At 41.5% G+C, this 23,035-nt stretch overlaps 1 protein-coding gene across 1 annotated transcript; it reads right to left on the reverse strand.

Annotated features, from left to right (window-relative positions):
* Positions 1–1,017: 1,017 nt before the first annotated feature.
* Positions 1,018–21,172, reverse strand: si:ch211-51a6.2 (neurotrypsin). The gene is made up of 14 exons (XM_005461438.4): positions 20,882–21,172; positions 17,619–17,658; positions 15,904–16,146; positions 14,711–14,846; positions 11,056–11,231; positions 9,118–9,265; positions 6,101–6,279; positions 5,554–5,695; positions 5,188–5,396; positions 4,947–5,088; positions 4,410–4,688; positions 4,154–4,276; positions 3,072–3,352; positions 1,018–2,082 (listed from the first exon to the last, which is right to left on the reverse strand). The coding sequence occupies exons 1-14, from the start codon at positions 20,951–20,953 to the stop codon at positions 1,760–1,762; spliced, it is 2,493 nt and encodes an 830-aa protein (XP_005461495.1). The 5' UTR covers positions 20,954–21,172; the 3' UTR covers positions 1,018–1,759.
* Between the last annotated feature and the right edge of the window lie 1,863 nt (positions 21,173–23,035).

The raw sequence follows: 23,035 nt of genomic DNA on the forward strand, positions 1-23,035 counted from the left end.
GCGAGTCGACTATGAAGTAAGCTAAGCTAGCAAAACCTAAAGAAAGAGTAAGTTGGTACTGTGAATATAAATTAGCGAGTGAGTACACAGAGTGTGCTTCGGATGAAGCACGTGACAATTACACTATGAATCAAGAACGTCTTGATGCATGCTCAATCATCCAGGTAAGTAAATCCCCAAAAGCTGATTCTGTTCATCATGAAGAGTATCAGCTTTTGGGGTATTGAATAAGAAGTTACCTATAAGTTTTTAATTAAATTGCTACGCAGATAAGCTACACAAAAAGACCACTGTGTGTTGGAACAGGAACAGGAAGTGATACTCTACTGCAGAGAAAGCAAACACCAGTTTAGAGGCAGCAGCCAGAGTGTGTCTCTGTGAGTACCTGTGTGCACACCTGTGTGTGTGAGCACGCTTATGATCATAAGATTTCTCCATGAAAGTGTCTAATAGGGGGTATGGGGAGTCATATCCCTGCCCCCAGGTCATGAGGCAGGCATGGAGGAGACCCGGGCCCCAGACATCCAGAGGCCCTGCAGAGCACCTAAGGAGGACCACCACAGGAACAACCATGTTAAAATTAAAACTACTCTTAGGCTTTTATGTCTTCTGTTCTCTTTCTCTTCAATGGTTGCAGCAGATGGGTGAGCATTCCTGAGTCTGAAGAGCGTTCTCCTCCTGTTGAAAGGGAATCTTCCCGACCCATAGAGCCTCACAGCAGCAGATTGTTGGGGTTTTCTCTCTAATATTACTGTAGGCCTAAGTCCCTGGAGGTGACTGCTGCTGTATAAATAAAACTGAAATTAACTGAATAAATAACAGTGAGAGGGTTGGGGGTGACAAATCAAGGAGAAAAAACATCATAAATTATTTTAATAACATGAGTGGTCATCACACGCAACCAGGACAGCTTACAGTTTCGGTGCACCTCGATTGTGATCCTACAGCCCCTGCACTCTGTTGGAGGGAGGGCAAACATTTCACATCATTTTCATAATAATGGAGATATTGTACTGATTTTTGGTTATCAGGGTTTTTTTTTAATTCGTCAACTTTAATTTGTAAAGCTTAACAAAGTCAGCATAGTTTTTTTCTTAAATAATTAAAGGCTGTACAAACATACTTTTGCATGACATAAACATTATAATACTGACATACTGGATGCATAGTATGTAAAAGTACTATGGAGTGACAAGCTGTAAATGGGTGCATATGTTCCTGTAACAAGTAGTTTTTCATTTTAAGTACGTTGACTATTTGAGATCAGCTGTGTATTAAATGTACAGCAGTAAAAGAAAGTGAATATTTAGATCATCCACCAAGTAACCACAACATCTGCTGAAATAATCAAGGGTTTTATATCAGCATTCTCACACATTGCTGCTCTGTGGACCAGGTTATTAAAACATATATTCTGCGTGCAGTTAATCAAAGCCTCACATGTATGTGTCATGTGAGCCTGCAGATCTTTCCAATGGACTTGCTCCATGTAGGTTTGGATTTTTTCCCCTTCATTGAGAAACTGATTTGTGTTTACTTGTGTTATCTTTGTCTAATTTTTAAATGTGTTTGATGAAACTGAAAATACCATACTGTGGCATTCAAATCCATTATGAAACAATCTGGAAAGTTAATCAGATGATCCAAACCAGTCTAGTGTGAGGTTCCAGGTGTAACACCCCAGCAGGTTTACTTCCTCTTAAGACAACAAGCTCTGAAACCACTTTATAACGCAAGATTGTTTGATTGTTTCTCTTGATCATTGGTTCTTGTAGGGTTTGTTGATAGCCTTGTTAATCCATCGCAGGAACCTGCTAACATGAGTGTAAACCCCAGGGAATGAGGGATTGCCACAGCCATGACCCCACGAGATGACTCCTGTCAGCACCCAGTGACCGCTCTCCCCTTGACAAACCAGCGGACCCCCACTGTCACCCTGGCAGCTGTCCACACGGTGGTGCTTCGACAGGCTCCCGGCACATAGCATGCGGCTGGTGAAGCGGTCACCATATCGTTTCTTACACGTCAAGGCTGGAAGCAGGGGGACCCAGGCCTGGAGCAAGGTATGCGAGTACTCTGAGTCTGACAGCAGATATAGAAAAGATGAAGAAAGTCTCAGTTGCATGAGAACGAAACATCTGATAGAAATGCAAGTGAATCCTAAATTTGAAAAACACTGGTGGACGAAAATACTGTAGAGCTATTTTGGTGAAGTTTGCAGTACAAAGTTTCTCTGTATTATTGTAGACTCTTTACCTTACAATATAAACTGCCACAAGGCAACTGTTGTTGTGGTTCAGCACCACATAAATAAAATGGAACTGCAGTATGTTGGACTGGTACACAGCAGATATGGTGTTCATGGTCAGTGTTTAGTTACATCAAAGGGAGCTGACATCAGTTTATATTTAAGGCTGATGCTGATTGATTCACTCACTGAATTCTACCTTTTATAATAAATGGTTATAGTGTCAGCTTGTGCATCATCTCCTTATATATTGTTGAATTCACCCACAAACCACAAAGAGCCGTGAATATTGGAGTAAACATACAGGACTGCTGATCAAAGCTTCACAAAAATATTATTATTATTTCTCAGTTATTCTTTTCTCCACACTTCACTGCTACACACATTTGTAGGTTTCCACCACCTGAAATTCCCACTTTTAACCCTGGTTATGTGTAGCCCATCCCAGAGAGGATTATTACTGGATCAAAGTGAAAGTCCAGTAATAATCAGAATTTTATGTTTAATAGGAGCTGTTGTGTTTCCCTAATTTTCATCACTTGTTTGAATAAATATATACTGACAAATGAAGAAAAAGTCTGATGTGGATGTATTCTCAGTTCTTTAGAAGGTAAAAGCTTAAAATGAGGACACCATGTGACTCTGTCCCAAAGTCTTCTCCAGATGCCAGACTAACATATATGGACACTATAATTAAATAAACTTTTGTTGCATTTTCTGCTCTGTAAAAACAAATCTAAAGACAAACAGATTGAACCATCGAATTCTGCAGCAAAGAAACATGCTGATAGATGATGAGCTGCGACCCTGCAGTGAAACTTACCTGTGATGCCCCAGCCAGTAATTACACAGGCAGTCAGCCTCTTCTCCAACTTGTCACCTGGCTCCGGCAGACACACAGCTCCAGTGTGAGGGTTGAATGCCACACAGTTTCCCTCTGTGCCTTTAAGGCGCAGCAGGGCTATATCATACTCCCAGCTTTGACTGTGGTACTTTCTGTGAATGATGATGCGTTCTGGGGACAACGTGCGTTCAAAGTCATCTTGTTCCACGGTGTGGTAGTCACCGAGACGTAAGACGTATCGCGCCGGGTCTCTGCCAAATCTGAAGGTGAGAAGAAAATCACTATTTAATGTACAGTCTTAAAGCTGAGGGGGATTTAATCTTAGCTAATCCAAAGTGTTTATTGAAGTTCAATCAAATGAAACTATAACCACACGGTGAATTTAAGAAAGCAGACTGGCTTTCTTTTTGATTACTTGAATTCATACTTTCCTGGTTGGTTTTAGATGTCTTTTATGGTCTTTAACTGGTCTCTGCATGGCCCCGCCCCTCCCTGAGCCTGGTTCTGCCGGAGGTTTCTTCCTGTTAAAAGGGAGTTTTTCCTTCCCACTGTCGCCAAAGTGCTTGCTCATAGGGGGTCATATGATTGTTGGGTTTTGCTCTGCATGTATTATTGTAGAGTCTACCTTACAATATAAAGCACCTTGAGGTGACTGTTGTTGTGATTTGGCGCTGTATAAATAACACTGAATTGAACTGAATTGAATGCCAGAGCTGATAGGCAGGCAAAATACATAACTATCAGAACAATGAGGGCATGTTTCCCGTTAGAAAAACTAAATACCTTCAACTGTTGAGCCTCTTAAGTTTAATATAATAACTCCAAATATAATAGGTAGTTCATCACAAACCAGCACAAATACAGCACAATTGACTGACAACAATTGTGTTTGATTTTGTTAATGTGGGGGGGCTGGTTGACCTTGGATGGCCTCTAAAAAATTATTAATATCATTGAAACAAAAGCAGCACAAACGTTTGAATTTTGTTTGATTTGAAGATGGTGGGGGGGCAACTTCACTCACATTAGAAACATGGCCATCAGAGTGAACTGCCTCCTACCTCTTGAAGCAGTGGGCAGCAGTAACAAGCCAGCAGGAGCTGATGAGTGAGGCGCCACACAGAGGATGACTGCCTTTAGACTGAGACCTGAGCCACAGGGACACCTGCCAGGGCCACTCACCCCTGAAATCAAAGAGTCAGACTGTCAGAGCTGTTTCAGTCTAAAAACACTGTAAAACTGCCATGAGATTTCTTTAGCAGTAAAAATGTCCCACTAACATGAAACTTCTGAGTGCATATGTGCATGTACGCTAACCTCAGTGACTTTTCTCCTCCTATGATTCTACGCTGACGATGCTGACGACTGAGTCTGCGGCCACAGCTCTGCATTGCTTTGGCACCGTTTCCCAGGGGATCTAGTGTATAATCACAGATGACACCTGCATCCTCGCTGTGGCGACAATCATGGCCTTCTTGTCCTTCAGCTGGACACTGGCCTAAGGATGTTTCAGTTCCTAAGCATCGCACATTGTCCAGATGGATTGGACCCTGACCCTCACCAAAATACGCCATGGATCGAGCTTTAGCCACGCCTCTGCAAGGACACCATGGAGACAAAACAATCCACACTTCATACACACATTCATATAGCGCTTTGTTCATTGCCGTTATGCACTTTGCGATATCACACACTCTCCTACAGCCACCTATATGAATCATAACCATAAGCTCATTTTCACGCTCAATACAGAACACAAGAGGGTGAATCTTTCTCACTTACAATAGGAAAAACCACTGACTACTGTCCAGCCTTCTTGGACAAATATATCTGTAAAAATATTGTCATACTAACGTGAATCCCAGCTGTCTACAAACTACAGCTGCATTAACATCATTCCAGCCATCATCGCACACACTTCCCCACTGGCCGTTAATAAACACTTCCACTCTGCCTTCCCTCCTGGTCTCTCCAGCAACCAAACGCACCAGGGGGCCTGAAAACAGAGATCAGAGGGACAATATGCCATTACTGCCACAGCGAAATGCTGAATTTCAGTTGGTGTTGGCCTGCATAATGCTACTCAGAAACTTACCTATAGGTGGGTAATTACTTTGAATCTCACTGGTATCACTGTGACAGAGAACACCTACATCCTCACTGTGTGAACAGTCGTGTTGTCTCCATTGAGAATGAGTGCAGGCCAGTAAACTGGTCTCTGTCCCATCACACTGCACCTCATCCAGCAGGATCAACCCATTACCTTCTTCATACGCTCTCTCATGAGCCACTTCTGCTCGCCCCCTGCAGGCAGGGAAAATGCATGAATGAGATAAACAACAAAAACAAAAGTTCATTCAGACTATTGCTGTGTGATATACTATGGGAATACTTGGGAAAAGAATAGTGACAATCCAGCACACAAATAGATGTAGTGTGTTGGCTGTAAAGACGCACTGACCTGAAACCGAGCTGTCTGCACACTACCTGGGCATTGAGCTCAGTCCAGTTGTCATCGCATACAGTGCCCCATTGTCCCTGGTAGTAAATCTCCACGCGACCCTCCTGGTCACTGTTTGCTCCCACCAGGCGAACTGCACCATCTGAGACCACACATTGCAAAATTACACACTTGTAAGTATGAACAACTTGTTTTACTGCTTTAGGTCTTTCAAAGTGTGCTACGTTTAGGTTGGACTTCAGCTTAATAATTACTAAAGCAGCATATCAACACAAAACTAAAGGTGAAAACCAACTAACTAACCAGTGTTAACAAAAGCTCACAGGAAATTTTACCCACAACAAAAAACTGTTGACCTTGTGGCGGTTCTAAAGGAAAAAATAGGTCATCAAAGTCTTAGGACTAAAACAAATATTCAGAGCAATATCTATATGTCACACAGTGTGCCCATAAACACACCAGACCCAGAGGAAAAGCTGATCATCACTCTAATTTTATAGTCACATAGAGGGTGGGGTTGGTGTGTGCTTCCTTCCTTGGCTCTGACCTGTATATGGATTGCAGGACACCCCTGCATCTTCCATGTGTTTGCAGTTGTGCTGTTCCCAGTTGCTATGAGGACAATCTTCCAGAGAGAGTTCATTGCCTGTGCACTGAACCCGATCCAGCAAGACTGGACCAAAGACCTGGCCAAAATGGGCCCGTGTCCATGCTTTGGCAACACCCCTGTTGGTCAGGACAATTGAAAATTTACATACGCACTACAAGATAGCAGAAAAATATTATGAATACATGAATAAGCTGAGAATGTACGTTCCCAATCTATGTACAGTGAGCATTAGTGCTGGTATGTGATCCTGCATATAATTGTTTTCCTGTGTTATCTTTGATCCTGAGATCCCGCCCTCACATGTCTCCCAGTTGGACTTTTAGATTTTGTTTTTCCTGCTTCTGGACTTTTTCATCTCCTCATAAAGATTTGCTGTTTATTTTTTAACTGTACCACAAGTCTGCATCCTGGGTCCTGCACTAAACTGCGCTCCATTCATCCCTCCATCCTCTTCGGCTTATCCAGTTCAGGGTTGCAGGGGGGTTGAAGGCTATCCCAGCTACCTTATGGGGGCGAGAGATAGAGTACATCCTGGACAGGTTGCCAGTCTGTCAGAGGGCTAACACAGGGAGACAGACAACCATTCACGCTCACTTTCACACCAATGAGCAGTTTAGAATCACTAGTTAACCTAACCACACTAATTGCATGTCTTTGGACTTTGGGAGAAAGCCAGAATACCTGGCGAGAACTCACACAGACATGGAGAGAAACATGCAAACTCCACACAGAAAGGGCCTGGCTACATGATGGAGTCAAACTTAGGACCTTCTGTCTGTGAGGCAACAGTGTAAAGTAAAAGTCACTCAAGCGTGAAGTAGTTTTATGTTATTTATTATGGCATAATATTTCGTTGTGTTAGAGTGTTCTTAATTGCACTGGTCAGAAGTAGCCACATTGACTTCTGCGTGTCTAAGTTGTAACAATGTTACCCAGTGTGAATTATAATGTTGCATTTCATAAGATATTTTGACTAAAATCAAAGTGCAAAGATACTGTTTGTGTTAGCTTTGTCACATTTTAAAAGCTGTTTCTTAAAAACAAAAGCATAAAGACGTTCTTTGATTCTAGCTGCCATCTAACTACAGCCACGTCTACGGTGTAGCAATAGCTGTATGACATGTAAACAGTTACATGTGGTTTAACTTACCAGTATGACAATGCTGTGATCATCCAAACACATTTTCTGAAATGTTGTCTTCCTTCCAACTACACTATTGTTGGCTTCATGACCTCAGCTCCTTGTTGTTGCTCCCAGGCTGGAAAGCACAAAAATCTTACTCCATTCTGGAAATATGGTAAATGGACTAGTACGTATATACCACCTTTCTAGTCTATTGAGCACTCAGACTTGTTTCTACTTCAATTCTCATTCACTCAGTCACATAACACTTTTATCTTCCTACACTCACACTCCAATGGCTTCATAGGGGCATCTTTGGCACACGGCTGGAGTAGTCATGGATTTATCCACTGACAAACCGACTGATAGATGATGCATTCTACCACCTTAGTCACAGCTGCCCTATAGGGCCTACATCGTGGTCTTTACAACAGCAGCCCACCTTTCTGATGAGTTTCTAATGTCCACAATTTAATTTTCAAACCCAAAAGCAGCATCTATTATCAACTTAGGCTTTTGTAAACAAGGTTCCCATAATGCATTTTGTTGGTGATGTCACAGCTTTATAGAGGCCCGATAAATTAAGATGAGAAATGGTTTATCAGGAATGTATGGAACAGCATATTATTAAGCTATGAGTGTGTACGGGTGATCTTAATAAGTCTGTGTGGGTTCTCAGTCATCCAGGTCTCAGGAGCGATTGGACTTCTTTAAGTTGCTTTGCAGAACTTTCTCAAGTGTGGCTCTCGGGTGCTTTACCTCCTATCTATCTTAGCAACTGTAAGTTAGAAGCAACTTAAAGAAGTCCAGTCATTTTTCTTTCCAGGCTCCATAGATGCTCTTAATAAGCTAGTAATAATGCCAGTAATCACAACTTGGGAGCCATGACAGCTGGAGCTGCTGCAGAGTGTGCAGATGTTGTGAGGGGACGCAGAGCAGAGCGATACGTAGCTGTCAGCATTGAGTGCTTGTAACTTTCCCCCAAATAGTGACACAGAAGATTTTAGGGCAGGGTTCAAACACACGAGTAAATACAGACTTTCTTTTGCAGAAACTTCATTTCAATTGAAATTTGAATGTAGGGATGATTAAGCTTACGCAAAGCCCTGAACTCATTGTTCGTTAAGACTTTTACATGGAAGGACTTTATATGTAACAGGAGGGAGTCGATCCTGCCGTGGTCCTGAGTCATTTTACCCAGCATTTGTACTTTTGGGCTTTCAGGTTTTGTGACTCCGGGGTTTTTTTATGTTTATATTGTTTCTTGTATTTTTTCCCCTGAGTGTATTTAGCCCTGCTCTTAGTTTTCAGGTGTTTAAGAGTTTAATTCTTCTCTCAATGTTATGTCACCTTCTCTTGTCTCGTCTCCTTGATTTAGTTCAGCTGTGTGTCGTTCTCCCCAGCTATCTCCACTTTTCCAAATTGCCCTTCTTACTCCTTTGGGAGAGTGTTTTTTTTCACATTTCCCTGTGTTTTCCGGCCTGCACGTGTTTCCTGCTTTTAGGGTTCAGCAGGTTAATTCATTTATGTTTATTTGTTGTTTGTGTTGTTTGTGTTGCGTTGTGATGTGTCGTATCGTGTCGTGTTGTGTTATATGTAGTGCCGACGTAGGACAGTTTTCCAATTTCATTGTACTATTGTACTATGTATGACTGTGCAATGACAATAAAGAGTTATCTTGTCTTATCTTATCCCTTTTTTGAACCGTATGTTTCATCATTTTGTATTTTTCAATCAGTCAGTAAAGGCTTCATTTTAAGTTCACCTCTGACCGCTACATACGATGACAGATCTTGCATTCTGTGTGTAGCAGCAGCTGATGTTTTCTTACCCCAAGCCCAACTGTCGACACACCACTTCTGCATCAAGATCATCCCATTGGTCATCACAAATGGTTCCCCACCTGCCGTTATGGTACACCTCCACACGCCCCTCAAATTCCTCCAGGCCTCCTACCAGCCTTAAAGGGATTCCAGTACCTGGCAAAGTGTTAAAGCAACAACTGAGCCCAACATTTGTATACTAGTGACAGTAATATGTTACTCTTGCTCATTATTATTATTGTTTTGAATGAACAACAGTATGATGCAGCGAGGTGAACGAGTGAGAAGTAAGTACCGAAGCCAACAAATTCCAGTCAGTTCTGGGAAGCAGCTGGTTAATTTCTTGAAACTTGATGAAATCTAATTACTGATCAGGAACTCAATGGGGATGTGGCACACAACACTAGAGGCCAACTCCAAGCCCATAGCACAAGTCACCATCAAGTGCGGGATCTACCAAGGAGATGCTCTGTCCCCACTGCTGTTCTGCATAGGCCTGAACCCCCTCAGTGAGATCATTAACAAGACTGGCTACGGATACCGACTACGGAACGGAGCGGTTATCAGCCACCTCCTGTACATGGATGACATCAAGCTGTATGCTAAGAGTGAACGAGACATCGATTCACTGATCCACACCACCAGGATATACAGCAATGACATTGGAATGTCGTTCGGACTGGAGAAATGGCCTGTATTTGTATAGCGCTTTACTAGTCCCTAAGGACCCCAAAGCGCTTTACACAACCAGTCATCCACCCATTCACACACACATTCACACACTGGTGATGGCAAGCTGCATTGTAGCCACAGCCACCCTGGGGCGCACTGACAGAGGCGAGGCTGCCGGACACTGGCGCCACCGGGCCCGGCCAAGTGTAGTCGGATGATAACAAAGAGAGGGAAGGTTGTCAGAACTGAGGGGATCGAACTACCAGAAGGCAACACTGCAGACATAGAGGACAGTTACAAGTACCTGGGGATCCCGCAGGCGAATGGGAACCATGAAGAGGCCGCTAGAAAAGCTGCAACCACCAAGTACCTGCAGAGGGTCAGGCAAGTCCTGAGGAGTCAGCTGATCGGTAAGAACAAGATCTGGGCTATCAACACCTACGCCCTGCCCGTGATCAGGTACCCTGCTGGGGTAATAAGCTGGCCAAAGGAGAAGAAGTAGAAGCCACTGACATCAAGACAAGAAAGCTCCTGACCATGCATCCATGCATGGAGGGTTTCAACCTAAGTCCAGCACCCTGAGGCTGTACGCTAAGCCGAAGGAGGCCACGGACTGGTGAGTGTCAGCACCACAGTCCAGGATGAGACAACGAACATCCATGAATACATCAGTAAGATGGCCCCAACCAACCGCGTGCTTAGTAAATACCTCAGGCAGCACAAATCTAAGAAAGAGGAGGAAGAGGAGGAACCATCATGGAAGGACAGGCCCCTGCACGGTATGTACCACCAGCAGATAGAGGAGGTGGCTGAAACCAGAAATCCAACCAATGGCTGGACAAAGCTGAAAGACAGCACAGAGGCACTAATCACAGGAACAAGCTCGGAGCACAAGATCCACACCAGGCAAGACCCCAGGTGCAGGCTGTGTAAAGATGCCCCTGAGACAATCCAGCACATAACAGCAGGGTGCAAGATGCTAGCAGGCAGGACATACATGGAACGCCATAACCAAGTGGCCGGCATAGTGTACAGGAACATCTGTGCTGAATGTGGCCTGGAAGTCCCGAGGTCAAAATGTGAGACGCCCCCAAGGGTGGTGGAGAATGACCGAGCTAAGATCCTGTGGGACTTCCAGATACAGACGCACAAAATGGTGGTGGCTAACCAACCGGACATAGTGCTGGTAGACAAACAGGAGAAGACAATAAAGTAATTTTGTAATTCTTTTTGTAATTTTGAGTATGTTTGTGATGTAAGGTCACAAATCTCACCTTCAGGTTCAGCACAAAGCACCCCTGCTTCGTTTCCGTGGTTACAGTCTCCAGTGGCAAACTTCCTGTTCCAGCACTCTAGCAGGGAATTCTCGTAACCACGGCAACCTAGACGCTCATAGTGGAAGATGGAACTGGGGCCAAAGTAGGAATGCTGTAGGGCTATACCAATCTCACTGCATGAAAAGTACATATACAGAGACAGTCTTAGTTTAACTATCATCCAGGCAGCAGAAATGTTAATAAAGAATACCTTTAATGGAAATTAAATACTTTAAAAATGACAGTTTTCCTCAATTGCTTGATGTAGTTCTCACACCGGGATCATTATTCTCACAACTTTGAGTGACTTACTGAACCTGTGATCGTATGAGTCTTAGACAGTAATGCAGAATTCAGATAGGAAAGCCAAAAATATACAACCAATTTGTAGGTTCACAGGTCGGGCTGGGTCAGTCCCTCTAGTGTCCCGGTTTCAACTGTGAACATCTTAGATCTTCTGAACTGCTCAGATCTCACAATCTCTTCTTCACTGAACTCTTACCTGTTCACCCTTTCTCCCCCCTCCCCTACAGGACGTCACATCTTCTGAGATGACATCTGACCTCACCCAGTGGGACATCCAATCACATTAGTTACATCTAATCACCTGATGTCCACTCACACCTTATCATCATCTCTCTGACTTACACGATTTAACACAAAGTTTAAACTCTGCATGTTCTTCTTTTGTGTCATTCTTAACATAGCATACAGTACCGGAACATTCAACCTCACATGGATATAATTCACTTCATGTTTCACCGAGTTTATCTAATTCTAGATGCTAGATATGTCTTTAGCACATGTTCACATGAAGATTATTATATCAACTTATTTTTATGAAATCCTATATTTTATAAGACAGACATTTTCTGAGATTAGTGGCTGCTCAGTGTCAGCCCTCCCTCCCTGTAAAACACACACCAAGGTCAGACTCTGTACAGTCTCTCGTGAGGCCTGATTAGAATCATTACATAGGTTTAGTTTCTAATTTATTATATGGGTTAAACTTACTGACTTTTAATATACTTGATAATATTCTGATCAGTATTAACCATAATTAACTATCAACAAAATCACATATGAATTATGGTTCTGTGGTCAACCATTAATACGCCTTCCTTCATTTAAAATCTGGACAGTTCTTATCTTCTGACACACATTCACACACTAATCTACCAAGGTTAGAGATGGATCGTGTACTCACATACATAATCAAAACAGTCGTTTTTCCTACTTAAACTACTTTAATCATTTAACATATCAATCAAACTTACATTTTGATTTGTCTCTGATTAAGAAAAAAAGCTCTGTTTTTGCACCAATCAATTTGAATCACATAAGGCTGGATGTTAAGACCTTTCACTCCCTCTCAGCTGTAATGACCAGGGGCGGCCAGCGGGGACATCACTCTCTCTCGACCTCACATCACCTGACAACATCAACTTGTCTCATTGTGTTTGTACATACTGGTCTGTATTGGTATGTAGGCATGTCTCACTGGTTGAGAACTCCCTTAATTCTTTGTAGCATTGATTCACAAAAATTATTGAAACATTTCTTAGAGATTTTGGACCATATGACAGCATCATGCAGCTGCTGCAGATTTTGGTCATCCAAATTTTCTATTCCACTACATCCTGAAGTTTCTCAGTTAGAGATCATGTGACCGTGGAGGACACCGAAGTACTGCAATGTTTTAGTCTTCTCTTCTCCAATTTAGCTGAGTGTGTGGGAACTGTAACTCCTGTTTCTGGGTCTTAGATGACGGGAGGTAGTATACTACTGTTACCTTTGATCAAGATTTGACATATTGTGCTTTTAGACATGTTCTTCTTCAGTTCAATTCTATTTATTTAAGGCCAAATCAAAATAATGGTTGCCGTAAGGCTTGGTTGTAAGTAGTGGTTATTTGAGTTACTAAGCTAATTTTGCCTTCCTATCAGCTTCAAACAGTGTAGTGATTGCCCTCTGACCTCTGACCTCTGGTATTTTGCCCAGAACTCTGTCACTCACTGATTTGTTTTTATTTTTTGGGCCATTCTCTGTGCCCAGGAGATCAGCACTTTCTTAATTACTCAGCCCTAGTACTGCCAGCCTGTGCAGCACCAACAACCACGCCGAGCTCAAATTCACTTACATCACCTTTCTTCGTCGTTCTGATGCTTGCCTTTGCACTTCAGCAGGCAATGTTCTCATAAGCACAGATTTGCTGCCTGATTATATAAAGATGAGGAAAAAATTCCCTCATGTGAAAATTTAATTGTAAAATATTCCCAGAGCAAGGAATTTTGTAACACACCTTTTCCAATCATCCTTTCTTATTTTGGATGCCTACATTATTTTACTTTGAACACAGAAACAAAATTACTTCCAAAAAACAACAACAAACAAAAATAATTATCACCACACTGATGCTAATAGTCAGCTCTGTGTTCTTTTTGCTAGATAACATGTTGGTCTTGTCGGGTCGTTCTTCATCAGGAGCACCGCGTGTTTTGGGTCTCAGCATGTTGGAAGACAAAGCAATGACCCCAGACCCAGTGTTACTGCTAAAAGCTGATCCTAACATACCCTCCTTTTGTCATGATTCCTTCCAACTTGATGAGATTCCTCAAACACACTGAAGTATACCCACAGCATAATACTCCCACCACCGTGTTTCACTGTGGCAATGCTGTTCTTTGGGTTCTACACCTCTCTGTCTCTGTACCCAAAGAGCTCTAGTTTTGTCTGATCAGAACCAAAGGATGCACTACAGATATGCATAATGTTAGTCCAGGTAGTCCTCGAAGGTGTCTCTGCTGCAGAAGTGTAGTTGTTGTTGGTCTGCAGCCTCAGCCTCTGTCCATTCCTGTGCAGGGTTCCAGTGATCATCCTCTTTAAAACTACAGTTCCCTATTTGGATACATCATTCACGAGTGTCTAGGCAGCTGTTCTGGGGTCTTTAGACACATCTGTCACTCGTTTTATTTCCTGAGTCTTTGAAATTGTTGCTTCCTCCCTCTGCCAGACTTGTTGTGTACTGTGAATTTCATGATGATACTATAAACTATAATGATAAACTAATTTCCTTAGCTTTTGGCATGATGCTTTCTCAAGTGACAAACGTGGCCAGCAGAAATAATTTATGGTTTCTAATAAAAACTAGCATGTTTAGAAATGCTATGGTAAGAGCACAGTGCGTCATTTCTTTGCAAAAACACTGAATTTCATAGGTTTGCTAATAGTTTTATCTTGATCTAGATTTACGTTAACAAGCAGCTGAAAAGACATTAAAAGACATACATAATAAAGTGGCTGGACGTAGTATGTAGTGTGACTTTACCTTACTTGTTTCAATATTTCTAATTGACATTTCATTTAATGTCTGGATCAGTGGAACAGTTAAATACCACATTTTCTGCACAAGCACAGTAACATAATATTCTGTTATATTCAAACTCTGGTGGTAACCTGTTCTTGAAAGGCTTCTTTGGACACTGGTGCCATTTTTTTGTATGTTGCCGAAGCTGGAACTACATTACATTAGTAAATGCCACACTCTACTACTTGAGCCACAGCTACTCATGTGTGTTCTTCAGCTGGGTTAAAATTAAAGCTCTGCCATTACCTCAGTCCAAGCTGTCTGCATATGACACTGGCATCACGGTCAGTCCAGTGTGTGTCACATACTGCGCCCCACTTGTTATTCAGATACACCTCCAGACGGCCACTGTTGCCTGAACCCCCCACCAGTCTGGCTGCACCTACACACATCAGGAAGACTTTCAACAAGCAGAACTCGTACAATAATAACAAAATGAAATATCATTTTTAACAAGTACCTTTGTGAAATCAATGGTTTGATCATTCTAGCAATAGTGAAGTGTTACTGGCACCCATGATGGTACAACATAGCTACCCAGAGAAAACTGTGACTGTGTGGAACGCTTAAATTGTAACCTGTCACTTGGAACAGGAGTGAATATGCTTAAAAAGGAAAGAGACAATCGCAGAAAGATAAAGCCTTTTGCTTCAAAATTGAACTTACAAGGCGATGATGAAATGAATGCATATACAGGATGCACCCAGGCCGTCTGCAGCCCCAAAAATCACTCAAGCCCTGAGACCATACAACTTGACAGCTGCAAGAAAAAAGATGGGAAGGCTCCCACGGCCAAAAGAGAACCAGAGAACCAGAGACAACAGGCAGCCATCCCTGTGAGAGGCTTGCTGTCCCAGCACAAGCTGAGGAGAGGACCCCAGGTCCTCGGGTACACGCTGGAGCCTCTTCAACTAACTTTTCCTGGATCTGGAACATAACATAGCCCGAGATCACCTTGGGAAACTGGTCACCAAATCATGACAACAGTCTTCTCAAGGCAACCAAACAGAGCCTGAAACTCATTGTGAAGAATTTCCAGTAGCAACACGTGTGCATCAGAACTGGACAGTCTTTAATCTATAGACTCCAACATGTTCACTGTTTCAGAGGAGTCCTCAGTTGTGCTTTCTTGGTGGATCGAGTGCCTTTACTGCTGCAATGAGTCGGCATCTTGTTTGGTTTCCCCACAACACCTAACTCGAAAACAATCATCGTCCTAATACCCAGAATATACTTTTATTACCTTTGAGACTGGCTACAAATAAACTGGTGGAAAAGAATAATGACTGAAATATTTGGAATCAGTTGTTCAGCATCATAGCGCTCCCACATCCATATATAGTGCAATCTGATCACTTTCTGACCACTTAAGGTGTTTTAGACTACAAGCCACATTCATCCATCCATCTTCAGACACCTGCTGCCCACCCTTAATTCACCTTGATGACAATCACAATAAGCCCATCCAATGGCCCCAGAGGTCTTTCGAAAGAAGCACCACGGTTTGGTTTCTCTGTCTGGGTTTCGGCAGAAGTTATGGTCTCCCAGGCCTCGGTTTGGATACTGCTGCATGTAGTCTGGGAAGTTAGTCCACTTTAAGCATGGGGAGCCTGCGTCTGTGTGAGAAACTGAGCCATTATAGTAGCCCAGTTTTGTGAGACCCTCTGAACAGGACAGCAGCACTGCAGACAGACAATCATCACGTCAGTCAGACAATATTTTAATAACATCACATTGTATACGTGCTTTTCATTTTATACAAACACAAATGGTGCCTCCAACTGTCTGCTAGAGGAAGACATTCAAGAAATGTGTGAAACAATGTGATGCGACTAATGCAGCAGATATACAGAGCATCTCAAGATGTTAAAAATATAAGAGAGATGAGGTTAAAATAAATAGAAAAATGATTGTAAATAATATGCCTTCACTCAGCGTAAACATGATGTAACTTCAGTGATAAGCACAAACAGAGCACTGTGATAATAGCACAAAGACAATAATTCCAACACGTAGATGAAACATCTGGAATAAAGGGGAGTTGCTTCTCTGCTGCCACCGTCTTGCTGAGGGGTCTGACTATGAGTGCTACTGTTGCATCTTAACTCTGGTTGAGTTTAGTTATTTATTTACTCATTTAAACTTTCCCAGCTCTGCCCCAGTATAGCTGGTTTTTGTAGCATTTCACAAACAAATGTGGGCAGTTGCAAAGTGCCCTGTTTATGCAACGTAAGAAAGTGAAATGTTTATTTATTATTATGTTTTTTCATGTTTTGGCTGCAATAAAATGCATCTAATAAAAATTATTATTATTATTATTATTATTATTACATTCACCTGAATGACCGACTGGACTGGAGGACCAACAGTGACGCTGAGCAGACTCAAGCTCAGATCCTTTAATGGGTTCAGCAAGATGTTGGAGATCTTCAACCAGTCTGTGGTAACAAAGGCCTATTTTGCTTTTTGTGGTACAGTATTTATAGTATATATATTATTATTATTCTCTTGTCAGCCTTACTTTTCTTTAACTTACCTAATTTTTACTTTTCTTTGTTTTTATCACTGTTGTATATGTAACATTTCTCATGATATAAAACCCAAATGGCTAATAAACTGAAGTCAGGTGACATAAGGAATGCATGACAGTGATTTTTACCAAGGCTCGTTCTATTCTGTGAAGATGAAATAAGACTGGAATTGTTCATAAAGCTTTTTGCCAATCAGGTGAGCACGAACCAGAGAAACGACTCAAGGATTTTAGGTACGAAGCTTAGGTTGGATATAAACTGACGGTTATTGCAATTCCTCAGATGAGAGACTTCAATAATAATTTGCTTCTGGAGTTCTATGAAAGTGAAGTACAGTGAAGGATATATTAAGCTGGTGGCTTAACACTGATGCCATGGCCAACAATGTGAGGAAGGCATTTCACAGCAATCTGAAGCTTTTCCACACCCTGATTTACTCAACCCAAGACTAGGACTCAGCACTGGCAAAACATTACTCACCTAAAACAAAATAATTGATTTCACTGATACTTTCTGATAGTTGCACTGATTAGTAGTCTGACAGGTATACAAATGCTTAGCACATGGAGCCTTTGTTCCCCTCCAGCTGGATCTTAAAGACCAAAAACAGAAAAATAACTTACCTGCACTCTGTACTACATTGAAGTGTGCCCATTCAGAAATCTGTTAAAGAAAAACACAGAGAGTGGAACGCGACGTGAATAGGAATTACAGAGCAACAAGAAATACATATTTTAATAAAGCTGTTCAACTGTTATATTATAATAAAATGTGTAAAATGTAAATAAAGTTCATTCATTTGAAAAACGGATAAAGCAATAATTTATTCTTAACAAAGCACTGAAAACTTAACACAGGAATGTTGAGAAAAAGCCTGGAAAAGTAAGTGGCACTAAAAAGAAACTATTTTAGGGACATTTTGGTAAATTAAATTAGCAACAGGTCACCAACATGCCTTCACCTTTGTATTGTAATAGAGAGAAAACCCCAAAAATTATGAGCAAGTGCTTGGCGACAGTGGGAAAGAAAAACTTCCTTTTAACAGAAAAAAATCTCCAGCATAACCAGACTTGGGAAGACGCAGCCATCTGCCACGGCCAGCTGGGGGTCAGGGGAAGAAGATGGGATAAAAGACACACTGTGGAAGACAGCCAGAGATTAACAGTAACTGATGATTAAAAGCAGTGTGGTGTATAAACACATAGTGAGTGAAAAAAGGTGCATGAAGAAGAAACACTCAGTACAGTATAGCCCTTAGCAGCCGAAGCCTATTGCAACGTGACTAAGAGATGATTCAGGGTCACCTGATCCAGTCCTAATAATATGTGTCATGAAAAAAAGGAAAGCTTGAAGTTTCTAATCTTGAAAGTAGAGATAGTGTCTGTCTCCTGAATCCAAACTGGAAGCTGGTTCCACAGAAGAGGGGCCTGAAAACTGAAGGCTCTGCCTCCCATTCTACTTTTAAATACTCTAGGAACAACAAGTAGGCCTGCAGTGTGAGAGCGAAGTGCTCTAATAGGGTGATATGGTACTACAAGGTCATTAAGATAAGATGGGGCCTGATTATTTAAGACCTTGTATGTGAGGAGCAGGATTTTGAATTCAATTCTGGATTTAACAGGAAGCCAATGAAGGGAAGCCAAAACAGGAGAAATCTGCTCTCTCTTTCTAGTCCCTGTCAGGACTCTTGCTGCAGCATTTTGGATTAACTGAAGGCTTTTCAGGGAGTTTTTAGGACATCCTGATAATAATGAATTACAGTAGTCCAGCCTGGAAGTAATGAATGCATGAACTAGTTTTTCAGCATCACTCTGAGACAGGATATTTCTAATTTTAGAGATGTTGCACAAATGGAAGAAAGCAGTCTTACATATTTGTTTAATATGTGCGTTGAAGGACATGTCCTGGTCAAAAATGACTCCAAGGTTCCTCACAGCGTTACTGGAGGCCAAGGTAATGCCATCCAGAGTAAGAATCTGCTTAGATACCATATTTCTAAGATTTTTAGGGCTCACCAAATATTCTGTTCTATCAGAATTTAGTAGCAGTAGGCAGAGTGTTCGCCCCATGATCAGAAGGTCGGGGGTTCAAATCTACCGAATGGCTACCCTGAGGTACCCCTGAGCAAGGTACCATCTCTACACACTGCTCCCCGGGCGCTGGACTGGTGGCTGCCCACTGCTTCACTGAGTGAATGGTTTAAATGCAGAGGAGTAATTTCCTACGGGACTAATAAAGTATACATTATTAAAAGGAGGAACAGAAAAAAATAATAGGAAGATTAGATTAAAAAATAAATATTTCTCCCTCCAGTTATTTTATTGTTCAACCTTGCCTGTCATGTCTTTCTACGACACAAATATTTGGCCCAACTAGTATAGTAGCAAATGTAAAAAGTGCCACCAGAGGGCCCCAAATACTTCATCTTTTTTTACACCTTCCATAAGAAGGAGAGAATATTGTAAAAGTAACTTTCCATTAGCTGACTTCTTTTAAATGGATTGTATCGTGGTTTGAAGAGATCCCTGTGAAATATTTAGAGCAATTTCCTTAAAGGCTCTGAAACATTCACACTTATCTGCAGTGATGTGACACAAATAAAAGTGTAGACTTTGACCTGCTTACAATATGAAGCACACTGACCAATCGCCAATAAAGAACAAATGAACAAGCTGCGTTGATTGTTGTCTCTGTACATTAACATTAACTCATAAAACATAAAACAATATCCTCCAAAAAGTGGTTAAGGTTATTCACTTTGTGAAAATAGATAATTAAAAATAATTAAACACATTTTCTAACCAATTTCATTTTCTCTGCTGTTCTTTACAAGAGGGCAGAGGTGTGCATTTGGTACAGTCCAAGTCATTTCTGCTTGATGCTGTACAGCATTTGACTTGCTGTTCAAGTCAAATGTCTGAATCGTTGGAACAGGTTACTTCCTTTCTGTATAATCAGGTATAATGTAGGGTCTGTAGGAAAAAAAACTAAGGTGAAAATCGTGTTTAGACTGATTCTTATACAGCGCTTTTCTACTCTCCCGGAGTACTCAAAGCGCTGTATACAACATGCCTCATTCACCCCATTCGCACCCACTCATACAAGCACTTCTAAACTCAAGTGCAAACTAACCAACATTCACACACATTTACACTCTGATGAACGCATCAGGGGGCAACTTGGGGTCAGTATCTTGCCCAAGGATATTTGGCATGCAGACTGGGGAAGCCAAGGATCGAACCACCAACCTTCCAGTAGCTGATCTGCTCTACCACCTGAGCCACAGCCACCGTGAAACGGATTGGAAACGGATCTCTAAATTCTCCACATTTTGATATCTAGTTTGTCTTTTAAACCAGATTATCTGGTTTAAAACTCATTCTTAATTTAAAAAGGGCACGAGTGAGAAAATGTCAGTCTTTTCAGCCTTCATTCTAAATGTTCATTCTATGTCGGATCCACCGTTTATCAATCTAAATATTCATGTTTTGAGAAAAACCTGCTTGCGAAGGCACTACTGGGTTTTTTGGGTATTATTTAACAGGTCTTGCCGTTTCATGAACATTTAAATAAATAAATAAATTGATATACCATTACTAATTCTAAGAGTTGATACGAAGCGAAAATGGAGGCAGTGAGTTCCAGTAATAGTGCAAAATACATTCTGGAAATTTGCCAACAAGCTATTAAAATAAATACGGTATTTATCTCTGCCTTTGTTTGGATTTTTTTAATGTTTAGTAAGTGTGATGGAAAGCGATGAGCGCATGTAAACAGTTTAAACTCAATATGCCACAGACCAGTGTCCCGATTTACTTGACATAATGTGTTCCGTGACAAAGACGGCTTTATATAGGCTGAGCGTGTTTGGCAGCAGCGTGCTCACCTCTGCAGACACAGCCAGCGCCACTAACAGACAACACGGGACAAATCCGGACACAGCTTTCCTCTGCTCCATCGTGCTGAGGAAACCATATTCTCTACACTTCCAGCGCTCACATTCACCAAGTCTTCACGGCCTCTGACAATCCTTCCTCGATAAGAAACACGCTTAAACACACAGGATACAGTCCGCTTTTAACCGAGGCCCCGACGTCCAAGTCGCTTCAGAGCTAAAAATGACGCGCTGTTGGAGAGGAAAAGGCATACCAATATCTCTACCCACCCTCTCTCTCTCTCTCTCTCACTGACTCATTCACGCTCTCTCTCTCTCACTCACACACCTTCACCTTAAGATCGTATGATGAGTTTTTATCTATGATCGTCCCTATACACTGAATTACACCCTTAATATGTGACATCAGAACTTTCGTAAATAATTAACACTTCTTAAGGGTGTGTCTTAAGGGGAAAGATTTATCATTTGACAGAGATTATATGACAGGGCGTGTCAGTACACTGAAACCAGCAAACTGGCAAACTGGTCTGAGGCGACTGTTGTTGTGATTGAATTGTTCACTGACGGTGCTTTTAAGAAGCGTCCCCAGGAAGGTCATTGAGAACAAGTTCTCGTTCACAACTACTGCAGCAAATGTAGACTCACCAGAGAGAGAGAAAAGTCTCATCAAACTCAGCAGCTGAACTTTTATCTGATTCCTTTAACTTTGTCCAACATGTTTCTGGACCAACCCATCTAAAAGGCCATGCCTTGGACCTTGTCTTTTCTTTGGTCTCGACATTAGCAATGTGTTTGTGGAGGACGTACATTTCAGTCATCATAATTGTGTCCTTTTTTACCTCAATTCTAGTTCTAAACAAACACTCTTGAAATCAAAAACTCATAGATCATAATAGAATAGAATAGAATAGAATAGAATAGAATAGAATAGAATAGAATGCCTTTATTGTCACTATACAGTTGTACAATGAGATACAGAGCATCTCCTACTCTACTAATAACTGAGACTACTGCTGAGAGGTTCTCTGTCATGATTGACAGTTCTCTACTTTCTCATGAAATGATGTAAAAACTAATCCAGTCCTTTAACAGAGAATGCTCATCCACTTTGCAAGTGGCACTGATTAAAACAGGTTCTATCTCACAGGAAATGGCATGCCATTGGATAAATCAGTCTATTTTAAATTTGAGGAGAATATGCTGCAAAGCTGAACCACTATGGAAGAAAACTAAACTTGAAGTGCACAGGCTCTATCTCAGAGATCTCGTGTTCTCTTTAAATGAAATGGTGAAAAATGATCAGAATATTTTTGCTAGACTCATATCAAAAACAAGAGAAATCCCAAGATTCTGTTTGACAAAATAGAGCTATTGTGTCCCCAGATGTGGTACCTTTAAATGTGCACTCTAAAGCAGACAGTAACAAACTTCTTTGATTTTGTGTTGATAAGATCAAAGAAATCAATACCAAAATCTCCCTAAAGCTTTCTTATTCTGCTAGTGAGGCACCCCCTTCGGACTCCTGGTCAACTTTTACAACTGTGACATATGATGTAATAACAGCCCCAATGGACAAAATGAAGCCGTCCTCAGGTCCCTCAGATATTCTCCCCACTAAGCTTTTTATCAATGCCTTTGATACTATTGGTCCCTTGGATTGTAAACTTTTTTAATGTTTCCCTTCAGACATGAAGGGAAACATGTTTCCTAAGTGTTTCCCAGCTTTTTTAAATGTGCCATTGTGGAACCAAGGCTCAAAAAACCCAGCCTGGATTCAACACTATATCAACATTATAGACCTACTTCCAAACTCGCTTTATGTCAAAACGTTCTGAGAAGGCAGTTACTGTCCACCTTATAGCGTACTTGGATAAACACAACATCTGTGATCGCTTCCAGTCTGGTTTTTGTAAAATGCATTCCACTGAAAGAGCCTCAGTTACCAATGATATTATGTTGTCACTCTGGAGAATACACAGTCCCGGTCTTGTTAGAACTCTCCTTTCAATACAGTTAATCCTACCAGCCTGATAAACACACTGAGAGATCTGGTTGGGTTGTCTGGCTCTGTCCTTGAGTGGTTTTCATCCTACATATCTGATAGGAGTGTGTCTGCAAACCAGATTGTGTCTGAATCTACAG

This window comes from Oreochromis niloticus, linkage group LG13, assembly GCF_001858045.2.
Source record: "Oreochromis niloticus isolate F11D_XX linkage group LG13, O_niloticus_UMD_NMBU, whole genome shotgun sequence".
Taxonomy (NCBI): Eukaryota; Metazoa; Chordata; class Actinopteri; order Cichliformes; family Cichlidae; genus Oreochromis; species Oreochromis niloticus.

Excerpts from the sequence above, each read along its gene's own strand:
- si:ch211-51a6.2 (XM_005461438.4), bottom strand. The coding sequence starts at position 20,953 with ATGGAGCAGAGGAAAGCTGTGTCCGGATTTGTCCCGTGTTGTCTGTTA. Across the intron at positions 6,280-9,117 it reads TGTCGACAGTTGGGCTTGGG|GGGTGTTGCCAAAGCATGGA; the intron begins GTAAGAAAACAT and ends CCTGACCAACAG. Across the intron at positions 5,089-5,187 it reads AAGTAATTACCCACCTATAG|GCCCCCTGGTGCGTTTGGTT; the intron begins GTAAGTTTCTGA and ends CTCTGTTTTCAG.